Genomic DNA, 10,866 nt, shown 5'->3' with positions numbered 1-10,866 from the left:
TTAGATCAGCAAGGAAAAGCCTGAAGGCTCTTAGAGAAACACAAAACCTGGACTCTGGATCAGGAATCCAGTGACATTCATTTCTCATCAGCAGCAGTGCCAGCAAGAGACAGGAGCTAAGCCTTCAAAATCCCAGGCCAGTTCTCAACTTGCAATTCCATCCCTCACCAAACTGCCAGTTCCAGGGGTGTGAGCTCAAGGCACTTGCCGATATGCAAACTCAACACTGACTCAACACTGACTCGGGGGCTCACCTTCCCAGCTCGGTGATGCCCCCAAAGGATGCCTTGTCCTAAGGACTGGAGGAAATGGGGCCTGCCAAGGTGCTGGACACAGTTAACCTTCAAGAGAGTCCAAGGTGTGTGTGGGTGGGTGGGGGCCAGGCATAGGGGGCTCCCTAGGGTGATTCCCTCCCACAGACCAAGTGGACACATGGGTTGGGCCAACCGCTATCCTTCCCTAGTCATGATGTGACCCCAGCTCGGGCCTCTCCACCTTCAGGGTCACCTCCTGCGTCTGTCTTCTCCCCCCGCCCCTCCCGCAAGACTTCCTGTGTCCCCACGGCTCCAGGGGGAAGTGTGACTGCCCTGGTGAGGCACTGGACATCCCCTATCAGGCAGTGCCCTCTCTTACTTTCCTGAAGCCAGCCCAGCCCCCTTGGGGCACCGCTCTGGGGAGGTCCCTGCCAAGGCCTGGCCCAGTCCTGGGAAAGCAGGAGAAGCCTCTGTCCCCAGCAGGGGTGTGTAGTGAGAGCTCTGAGTCCCCCCGCTCCAGCCCTGGAAGGAGCCACCTTTTTCTGCTGTGTGGCCTCCAACCAGCCTCTCAGCCCCTCCCTTTCCTTTTCTGGAAGTGGTGGTTAGCAGGGGCCATCTGCTGGGGGAGCAGAGCGCCGGATCAACGCCCGCACCCGGGGCCAGGGTCCTCGTGTTGGGGCCCTCTGTGGCTGCCTTCTGTCCCTGGTCACCGGCGGGACCTCGGACATCTGGGGTGGGCAGTGAGTGGAGGCTCGGGCCACCTCCTCATCCACTGCCCTGGGTGACCCCATCCCACCTTTCCGCGTCAGCCCTGGCTGAGGTCACCGGCCGCTCCCCGGGCAGCCCTGCCTCCGTCACCGTCGGGTGTGCGGCGGTGACTCAGCGGCCGGCCCCGCCCAGTGGCCGGAGGGAGGAGCGGGGGTCCCTCCTGGCGCTCTGGGCAAGCGCGGGCTCCGGCAGCGCGGCAGGTGCGGCCTCGCGGCGATAGCGGGACCCACCTGGCGGCCCACGGGGGAACAACACCGGCCCGCCATTCCCGGCCTTCCCGCCGGGCCCACTCCACGGGCGCTATCTCCCGGCCCCGGGCCTCCGAGCGCGTGGTCCTGGGGGTGCGTCCCCGCTGCCAGACAGTGCTCGGCAGGGGAGGTGCGTGCTGAGTGCGGGTCCTGAGCCCACCCGAAGCCCCGGTGCCGCGTCCCCGGCGGAGTGCGCGGAGCTGAGGCCCAGGCCCGCGCCCTGCGAGCACCTGGGGGTCAGGAAAGGCCGACTGTGTGGGGAGGGGACGCAGCAACTGGCGGGCCGGGCGCTGCAAGGGGCGCGAGACGACGTGCAGCCGGGCTGGACCGCCGCGACCCCACACCAAGTTAGGGCATGCAGCCCTGGGCCCGGCCTGAGAGACAGCCCGAGGTTCACCTTGCCCGAACGCAGACCCGCTCAAGTCCCAGCTTCCCGGGCTGGGACGGGCAGGGCGGCCACGCAGTGCCGGCCCCCCAGCCACACCCGCCCTGCTGTGCCCGCCCCCGCGGCGCGCTGGGGAAGGAGGACGCGATTAAGGCTCGGATACCCTGACCAGAGTCCGGGCTTGACCCCCGGCACCCTCCATTCTCCGCATACCAAAGGCAGCCCTTGGGACAGCGCGCCCACAGCAGTGGCCTCTTGCCCTTGTCCCGCCCTGACCCGCTTTTCCCCCTTCCGCGTGGCGCCAGCCGTCCCGCGAGTGGGGACACCTGGCGAGGCCCTGACCTAGTCGCTGTGCAGAGCTCTTCGGGCGAGCTGCAGGCCAGAGCAGGAGGTGCTGGACGGGTTAAACACGATTCCCCCACCTCGGTGCCTCGTGCACCCTGGTCAAGACAGCCGCTCCCTGGCCTGCTGCCGCGGGGAGAGCTGGAGGAGCTGACCAGCTGGGCGGCAGGGGAGGGTCCGTGGGGAGAGTCAGCAAAAACGACCCCCTCCCTTCCAGCGCTAGAGTCACAGCCCCTTCCACGTTTTTGAGATAAGGAGACAGCTCCGAATGGGCCTGGCCTTCCTCTCCCCCTCCCTCTCTATTTCACCCCTATTTGGGCTTCCTGCACAAGCAGCTGCGGGGCGGGTGCTATGCCAGGTACGGGGGCACCAGCTTCACTGTGGAGGTACAAGGATGCTGTGCCCCGAGAACCAATGCTCTAGGGCAGACGGTGGGTGAAACAAGGTCATAATCAATGGGAGTTGAGAGGTTGTGGGTGGCATGGGGGCCTGCCAGGAGGCAGCCAGTGGGAGAGCTTTGGGGGCAGAGGAACAGCTAGGCGGTGGTCAGGGAGCTGAAGGAGTGGAGGGACAGGCAGTGCCCACTCTGTGGGCCTCCAGCACCAGGGGAAGAGGCTTAGAGCCTACCCGCAGGCAGCAGGTAGCCTTGGGAGCAGCAGGGATTTGGGACATGGGGATTGATTGTGGAAGCTCAGGCCCTGGGGTGGGAAGGGTTGCAGGATGCGCACTGCCAGGGAGCAGGCATGACCACATGAGGCAGGCTGTGGCCTGGGAGGGGGTTTCTGGCTTTAGCCCTGTGAAGAGGGTGGGGGCTCCTTGGTTTCATCTCCGCTTCTGGCTCCTCCCCTGCGATCTGTGACCGCAGCTAGGAACCACCCTGAGGGGAAACACAAACTTCAGGCTGAGGGGGCAGGAGCTCCTGGGGTGGGGCCCACAATGGCCAGGTGGAGAGCAGACCCTCCCCACTCCATGCGTCTCCAGGAGGCCAGAGGGGACTGAGGCCTGGGGAAAGGAGCCTTCTTCTTGGGCCCATCGGAGGGTCACAGCGGGGCCTGGGGCTATGCCCTTAGGAACGGAGGGAGGAGCGGGTGCCCCGTCTCAGGTTTCACACTCGACACACGGAGGCGCTGAGCACGTCTTACTCATCACCAAAAACTGAACCCCTGGGCATCAGGCAAGAAGCCTGGGGGGTTTGCTGGGCTGCCTGACGGCCTCCTGTCCCCAGACTTCTTGTCCACACAGGAGGGCAAGCAGCCTCAGAGCCCCTGATGGGCCACACATCTCACATCGCTGACCCCTCTCCTCTTTTTTTGACAGGAAATGGGGTAGAGAGGTCACATGGCAGGCACAAGGCTGAGCCGGGCCCAGAACCCGGGTGTCCAGCTCCCAGCTCAGGGCTCTTCCAGGGGCCTCCTTGGTTCCTGCTGCACAGCTGGGATGGGGAGCCTCAGGTAAACTGCAGTGGGAATCCTGTCTCCAGAAGGCCTGGAGCAGCAGGGGTGGGGTGGGGCAGGGGGGTAGGGTTGAGGGACTCTAGGCCTGAGTGTCCAGTGACTCTGCAGGGGTGGGGGCGGGGGGACGGCCGGCTGAGCCTTCCGGGCTTCAGTCTGCGCAGTGGGGCAGGAGAACCAAGCCCCAAGCTGGGCACCAGCCAGGAGACGGAAGCGTGGGACCCTGGGCTTGTTCCTTGAGCCAAAACTCAGAGGCAGCCAGGCCGAGCTGCAGGAAACCAGCCTTGCCCAGCGGGACCAGCCTTGGGACCACTGTTCCTGAAGAGGCAGAGCCCACTCCAGGCCTGCCCGAGGGAGCCAGCCAGGCCCTGGAAAGAGCTTCAGGAAACAGGGCCATCATCTTGTACTTGATCTATCCAAAACAGTGCGGGAGAACAGGGAGGTGAGCTGAGAGTAGGTAAGCTTTGCTTGCCTTGGATTCAAGTTAGCTTTTTATTATGGGATAACTTTAGACTTACAGAAAAGTTGCAAAGACAGTAGGAAGGTTCCCCAATGCTCTACTCCCAGTGTCCCCTAACCTGGCATCTTACAGGGTCATAGGACAACTGGCATAACTGAGAGATTAACCTTAATACGACCAAACTCGAGGCTTTGGGTTTTGCTAGTTCTTCCACCACTGTTCCTTTTTCTGTTCAGGGTCCATCGTTTCATTTAGTGGGAGAAGATGACACATTCCAGGCTGGGCAAGGTGGCTCACGCCTGTCATCCCAGCACTTTGGAAGGCCTAGGCGAGTGGATCACTTGAAACCCTGTCTCCACCAAAAATGCAAAAATTAGCCAGGCGTGGTGGTGCATGCCTGTAGTCTCAGCTATTGGGGAGGCTAAGGCCCGAGAATCGCTTGAATCCCGAGACAGAGGTTGCAGGTAGCCAAGATCACGCCACTGCACTCCAGCCTGGGCGACAGAGTGAGACTGTCTCAAAAATAAAATAAAATGGCTGGGCGCGGTGGCTCAAGCCTGTAATCCCAGCACTTTGGGAGGGCGAGACGGGCGGATCATGAGGTCAGGAAATCGAGACCATCCTGGCTAACACGGTGAAACCCCGTCTCTACTAAAAATACAAAAAATTAGCCAGGCGAGGTGGCGAGCGCCTGTAGTCCTAGCTACTCGGGAGGCTGAGGCAGGAGAATGGCGTAAACCCGGGAGGCGGAGCTTGCAGTGAGCCGGCCACTGCACTCCAGCCTGGGCGACAGAGCGAGACTCCGTCTCAAAAATAAATAAATAAATAAAATAAAATGGCGGTGGGGACTGGGGGGCCCTGTCAACAGGTGTGGAGGTGACCCACAGTCCAGGGGCTGAGCTGGTGCAGAGGAAAGAACAGAGCAAGGACCTAGAGGTGGGGCAGTGCAAGCCGTGGGGGGCGCAGGCCCTGGATTAAGTTTCAGCTCTGCCACACCTCCCTGGGCCACTGTTGTCGTATCCACTAAATGGGCCGAAACAAATAAGACACAACAAGTTCATAATAAAAACCACCAAAGCCAGCACTGGACTAGCAAAGAACAATCACATCGCTTCTCTGAGCCCCAAGTCTCCCTTCCGGAAATGCAAAGGACACACCCACCTCTGGCGGAAGTGCAGCTGCTGACTCTCCCGGCTCGGCGGCCGCCCAGCTCCCCCCAGTTCCATCCATGCGGTCCCCTCCCCAGGCCCAGCTGCCCGGCCCTCTCCGGCACTGGTTCCAGAAGGGTGGTGGTGGCCACCCTGCGCCACCGGCTTCCCAGAGCATAGCCCAGGACGGCCCTGGCGCGACCTTGGGCGAGACCCCGCTGCAAAACAGAAAAATCACAGCGCGCGGTCCGGCCCCCTGCGCCCCGTGGGCTCCAGGCCTCGCCCTGCCCGCTCCGGCTGCCCGCCCGCTTCCCAGGGGCAGGCAGCCCCGCATCCCCCGCCGCCCTCGGCCCCGGGTCTCCCCAGGCTCCGAGGCCCCCCACGCCCGGCTCCCGCCCCAACCCCTCGGAGGCGCCCGGCCACTCCAGCGCCCCGGGGCTGCCCCGCCGCCGCCCCTTTGTCCCGCGCGCCAATCGGCGGCCTCCTTGACTAAATAAGGCCAGGAGCGCCGGGCGGGCGCCCCCCGTCCGTTACTTCCGCCCCCCGCCCGCCGTGACTCAGGGCCGGCGGCGGGCGGGGACGGCGCTGCCCCGGGCCGGGCTTCCCGGCGGCGGCGGGCGGGGCTCCGGCGGCGCCGAAATTGCCAAATATGGCCGCGCCGCCGCCCCCCGCCGCACACCTGGGCCGCACCTTGACCCCCGCCGCGTCACGCGGCCGCAGAGGAGGAAGTCGCTCCCCGCCCCCCGCCTGGGGCGGCGCCCCCTCCCCACCCCTCCCTGCGGCTCAGGCCCTGGGGGTGGCGGGGAACCCCGGGGTCTCGAGGCGCCAGCCCCGCCCCCATGACCCTGGCCGCCTCGGGTCCGCAAAGTGGGGTAGAAGGGTGGGGGACGGGGACTCGCGCCCGGGGCCGGCGCCTCCCCGCACTTCCCAGACAAAGGAGCTTCGGAGGAGGCCGGAGGCCGGGAGGGGCAAGCTATTGCCCACCCGCTCCGTGTACCACGATGGGGCACGTCGCATCTTGGGACCCCCCCCAAGTGGAAGTCCCCACCCGGGGATCGAGCAGGCTGTGTGGTTCTGACCAGGGACGCGACTCCGTGTGGGTTTGTTGGAGGCCCAGCCCCGGCTTCGCCACGGGAGGGAACACACCTGACATCCTTGCCCGGGTCCCCGGAGAGTCTGGGCCTGGAGAGCTCAGTACCCGCGGGAGGCCTGGGGCACGGGGACCTTAGGCACGGGGCTCGGCGTCCGGGGTGACTGCAGCCCGCAGGTGGGCTGGGCGGGCCGCCGTGCCTGACTCGCTGTTCTCACTCCCAAACACGGGGTCGCGAGCTAACCTTGCAGGGCTCGGCACTCCGCGTGGGGACCCTGGCCCCGTCCCCCAGCCTGTCGAGTCAAGCTGAACGCCCCGCGACCTCGGGCGAGTCCGTCGCCTCACTGCGCGGCCTGACTGCCACCCCTCCGCGGCCGGCGCTCCAACCCTGAAAATTCCAGCGGTGCACAAGGAAGCTGTAGTGCCGGGCGCCTCTCGGGGTGTGTAACCAAAGCACCGGCGCCGCTCCGGGCAAGGAGTGAGCGCCCCGAACCAGCCAGTGCCTAAACCCACGCAGCCCTGACCCCTGCCCTTAATTAGCATCATAAAAAGACGAGGGGATCCCCCCGACCGTCCGAGACTGCGGAGCCGACCTTCAAGAAAGTCAGGGTTCCCGTTGTCTACCTCAGTTTCCCTATGATGTCTACAGGTGACCAGAATGAAACAAAGGCCTCGCTCCACACCACTTCCTCAACACACAAGGGGGCGGGGTGGCCCCAACCCGGAGCGCGCGCCTGCGGACAATCGGGCCTGTGATTTGAGGAGCAGGAATGAGTCGGGCAGAAAGGGGTCTCGGTCTCCAAAACAACGTAGACCCGGGGCAGGGCGTCCCGTGGAAGGACCTGCATAGTGGTGGCTGCGCTCGGGGACCAGGGCGAAGTGAGGGCTCCCCCGCGCCCAGGAATGCAGAGTGTCGGGGACCCCCGCCGCGCCCCTTCCCCAGCCCGGCACCGGCGCCCGGGCTCCTCGTGGAGCCGGAGGGGACAGGCCGCAGGGACGTCCCAGGGAGCAAAGCCCCGCAGCGTGGCCCAGGCCTTGGGGACCCAACCCAGCTCCGGCGCGGCCCCGCCCCGGCCAGGCAGTTTCGGGGCGCAGCCGCGCCCTCACCACGGCGCGACAGTCCCGGGGCGGGGCCGGGCCCGTCAGCCCTTCGGTCCTCCCGGCGACCCCCGGAGGCCGCCCCGACCCAGCCCCGCCCGATGGCCGACCCGCGCAGGGTCGCGAGCGCGCGGGGGTGGCGCGGGCGGGGCCGTTGGGAGGCGGTGCGGGCTGGGGCCGGGGCCCCACGTGTCTCTGCCGGGCGGGCCAATAGGCGCCCGGCTTTCGGAAAGATCGCCATATATGGACATGTTCTGGGGCCGCGCGCGCCGCCGGGCCGCGCGGGCGCGCCGCTTCCGCTTAAATAGCGGCGGGGGAGGCCGCGAACGGTCTCAGTCGCCGCCGCCAGCTCGCGCATCTTGTTCTTCTGCCGCTCAACTGTCCTAGTCCTCCGCCGGTAAGCACCCCGCCCCGGGGCCTGAGCTGCATGTCTCAGGCCTGCGCCTCTCGACCCCGGCTGGCCTTGCTTTGAGCTGCGGAGGCCTCGCCGCGCCTTCACCGGGAACAAAAGGCGGGGTGGGCCGGGCCGGGCGGACTGGCGTTGGGCGGGCGCCGGGGGTCCAGGGCGGGGCCCGGCCGCAGTGCAGAGTCCCGAGCCGCGGACGTTACGTAAAAGTTCCGGCCGCTGGTTTTAGGTGGTTGCGGTCTTGGAGGCTTGTGTCTCCGGGGTTGGGGCAGAGCTGCCTCTTCTCCGCGGAGGAACATTAGTGGGCTGTGGGGTTTGTCTTCGAGAGGCGCCCGCCTGAATCCGTCTTTTCCCGGGCAGGTCGCAATGGAAGAAGAGATCGCCGCCCTCGTCATTGACAATGGCTCCGGCATGTGCAAAGCTGGCTTTGCTGGGGACGATGCACCCCGAGCCGTGTTTCCCTCCATCGTCGGGCGCCCCCGACACCAGGTGAGTGGAGGGCACCGCGGGGCTCCTGGGTTCTGCGTTGCGGGGTGGGCTCGGTGCCGCCGACGAGGCTGACGGGTCAATCCCTGCAGGGCGTGATGGTGGGCATGGGCCAGAAGGACTCCTACGTGGGTGACGAGGCCCAGAGCAAGCGCGGCATCTTGACCCTGAAGTACCCTATTGAGCATGGCATTGTCACCAACTGGGACGACATGGAGAAAATCTGGCACCATACTTTCTACAATGAGCTGCGCGTGGCCCCAGAGGAGCACCCGGTGCTGCTGACCGAGGCCCCTCTGAACCCTAAGGCCAACAGAGAGAAGATGACTCAGGTGAGGCTCGGCTGACGCCCGCGCTCCCGTCGTTTCCCTTGTCATTTTTTGCCCAGCTTGATTTCTGACATTTAAGTGTTTCTTTCGCTGTTCCAGGCTCTGTTCCTCTCCCGGCATTTCCTCCCTGAAGTCTCCAGGTTTCTCATTTGGTTTCTGCCTGCGTTCTTTTCTTTTCTTCACACATCACACTGGCATGCGGCATGTTGTGGCGTGTGAGCATGGGGTGGCCGTGGGTCTCTGTCCTTGACTAAGCCGCTCCTTGTTCCTCCTCAGATTATGTTTGAGACCTTCAACACCCCGGCCATGTACGTGGCCATCCAGGCCGTGCTGTCCCTCTACGCCTCTGGGCGCACCACTGGCATTGTCATGGACTCTGGCGACGGGGTCACCCACACGGTGCCCATCTACGAGGGCTACGCCCTCCCCCACGCCATCCTGCGTCTGGACCTGGCTGGCCGGGACCTGACTGACTACCTCATGAAGATCCTCACCGAGCGTGGCTACAGCTTCACCACCACGGCCGAGCGGGAAATTGTGCGCGACATCAAGGAGAAGCTGTGCTACGTCGCCCTGGACTTCGAGCAGGAGATGGCCACCGCCGCATCCTCCTCTTCCCTGGAGAAGAGCTACGAGCTGCCTGATGGCCAGGTCATCACCATCGGCAATGAGCGGTTCCGGTGTCCGGAGGCGCTGTTCCAGCCGTCTTTCCTGGGTAGGTGTTGTGAGCTAAAGTTTTCTCCTCTTTTCATCCTGGGCAACTCAGCACCACTAAGGGAGGGCTTTGTTCCCTAGGCATGGAATCTTGTGGCATCCATGAGACCACCTTCAATTCCATCATGAAGTGTGACGTGGACATCCGCAAAGACCTGTATGCCAACACGGTGCTGTCTGGTGGCACCACCATGTACCCAGGCATTGCCGACAGGATGCAGAAGGAGATCACCGCCCTGGCACCCAGCACCATGAAGATCAAGGTGAGTTGAGGGGTTGGTGGCCTTCTGCCTGGCTCTGGAGGCCTGACTGGGGGCGCTGTGTGAGCTGAAGCCATGCCTGGCTGTCTTTGCAGATCATCGCACCCCCAGAGCGCAAGTACTCAGTGTGGATCGGTGGCTCCATCTTGGCCTCACTGTCCACCTTCCAGCAGATGTGGATTAGCAAGCAGGAGTACGACGAGTCGGGCCCCTCCATCGTCCATCGCAAATGCTTCTAAATGGACTGAGCAGATGCGTAGCATTTGCTGCATGGGTTAATTCAGAAGTATAAATTTGCCCTTGGCAAATGCATACACCTCATGCTAGCCTCACGAAACTGGAATAAGCCTTTGAAAAGAAATTGTCCTTGAAGCTTGTATCTGATATCAGCACTGGATTGTAGAACTTGTTGCTGATTTTGACCGTGTATTCAAGTTAACTGTTCCCCTTGGTGTTTGTTTAATACCCTGTACATATCTTTGAGTTCAACCTTTAGTACATGTGGCTTGGTCGTTTCGTGGCTGAGGTCAGAACGTGCTTGTGGAAGACAAGTCTGGCTTGGTGAGTCTGCATGGCCAGCAGTCTCCGATCTGTGCAGGGTATTCATGTGTCAGGGCTTGAGTGTTCTGGGATTTCTCTAGAGGCTGGCAAGGGCTCCTGAACCAGTTTCTGCCCTGCCAGTCTGTCAGGGTTGGAAAGTCCAAGCCATAGGACCCAGTTTTCTTAGCTGACGTTTTCTGCCAGAACACCGTGGGCTGTTACTTGCCTTGAGTTGGAAGCGGTTTGCATTTACACCTGTAAATGTATTCATCCTTTTAATTTATGTAAGGTTTTTTTGTACGCAATTCTCAATTCTTTAAAGAGATGACAACAAATTTTGGTTTTCTACTGTTATGTGAGAACATTAGGCCCCAGCAACACGTCATTGTGTAAGGAAAAATAAAAGTGCTGCCGTAACAGATGACTGGCTCCTGTTTGGGGAAGTAGCAAGTGGGCTGGGAAAGACAGACTTGGAAAGATTGGGTGGTCTGGTGGGGGGGAAGGTGCTGCTTATCTTGGCTTCATGAACTGATGAGAAAATGGCTTAAAATAATTTGAACAATTCGGTTTCTTCCAAACCGAAAGTGCAAGAACAAAGCGACCCTAGTGAGTTTGGGTGTTGGAAATTACTGAGGTGGCATCGTAAGGCTGGGAAGGAAGTCCTGAGATGGCTTTTCCCATTTTTGGGAAAAACTAGATAACTTAGTGACATTTTGGGTAAATATTTGGCATAAAACTGCTAAGAACCATCTGAATCAGCAGGGGCCTTCCTAGCAGTTTCCCCCCAGCCCTGAGGTGGACATGGGATATGAGAGTTTCATTTTGTGTCAAGAGTGCAGCAGTCATGGAGTTGGCTAATTACTGAATCCTGGAACTCAGTATCTGCC

General features: G+C 62.4%; 2 protein-coding genes across 2 annotated transcripts; one reads left to right on the top strand and one right to left on the bottom strand.

Moving 5' to 3' along the window:
- Nucleotides 1-3,921: 3,921 nt before the first annotated feature.
- Nucleotides 3,922-7,387, bottom strand: LOC144336058 (uncharacterized). The gene is made up of 4 exons (XM_077973370.1): nucleotides 6,771-7,387; nucleotides 6,391-6,534; nucleotides 5,070-5,274; nucleotides 3,922-4,931 (listed from the first exon to the last, which is right to left on the bottom strand). The coding sequence occupies exons 1-4, from the start codon at nucleotides 6,992-6,994 to the stop codon at nucleotides 4,890-4,892; spliced, it is 615 nt and encodes a 204-aa protein (XP_077829496.1). The 5' UTR covers nucleotides 6,995-7,387; the 3' UTR covers nucleotides 3,922-4,889.
- A 186-nt stretch (nucleotides 7,388-7,573) lies between these two features.
- Nucleotides 7,574-10,398, top strand: ACTG1 (actin gamma 1). The gene is made up of 6 exons (XM_015120580.3): nucleotides 7,574-7,641; nucleotides 8,011-8,139; nucleotides 8,229-8,468; nucleotides 8,742-9,180; nucleotides 9,261-9,442; nucleotides 9,535-10,398. The coding sequence occupies exons 2-6, from the start codon at nucleotides 8,017-8,019 to the stop codon at nucleotides 9,676-9,678; spliced, it is 1,128 nt and encodes a 375-aa protein (XP_014976066.1). The 5' UTR covers nucleotides 7,574-7,641; nucleotides 8,011-8,016; the 3' UTR covers nucleotides 9,679-10,398.
- Nucleotides 10,399-10,866: the final 468 nt, after the last annotated feature.

The sequence above is a fragment of the Macaca mulatta genome, chromosome 16 (assembly GCF_049350105.2).
Source record: "Macaca mulatta isolate MMU2019108-1 chromosome 16, T2T-MMU8v2.0, whole genome shotgun sequence".
Taxonomy (NCBI): Eukaryota; Metazoa; Chordata; class Mammalia; order Primates; family Cercopithecidae; genus Macaca; species Macaca mulatta.
The sequence above is the reverse complement of the archived record's forward strand: the minus strand, read 5'-3'. Positions and strand labels throughout refer to the sequence as shown.

What these genes read in the sequence shown, in the direction of transcription:
- LOC144336058 (XM_077973370.1), bottom strand. Translation starts at nt 6,994, where the DNA reads ATGCAGGTCCTTCCACGGGACGCCCTGCCCCGGGTCTACGTTGTTTTG. An exon ending in GACATCATAGGGAAACTGAG is followed by an intron (nt 6,535 to 6,770) that starts GTAGACAACGGG and finishes TGGAATTTTCAG; the next exon opens with GGTTGGAGCGCCGGCCGCGG. An exon ending in GGAGTGCCGAGCCCTGCAAG is followed by an intron (nt 5,275 to 6,390) that starts GTTAGCTCGCGA and finishes TCTGTTTTGCAG; the next exon opens with CGGGGTCTCGCCCAAGGTCG.
- ACTG1 (XM_015120580.3), top strand. Translation starts at nt 8,017, where the DNA reads ATGGAAGAAGAGATCGCCGCCCTCGTCATTGACAATGGCTCCGGCATG. An exon ending in TCGGGCGCCCCCGACACCAG is followed by an intron (nt 8,140 to 8,228) that starts GTGAGTGGAGGG and finishes CAATCCCTGCAG; the next exon opens with GGCGTGATGGTGGGCATGGG. An exon ending in ACAGAGAGAAGATGACTCAG is followed by an intron (nt 8,469 to 8,741) that starts GTGAGGCTCGGC and finishes GTTCCTCCTCAG; the next exon opens with ATTATGTTTGAGACCTTCAA.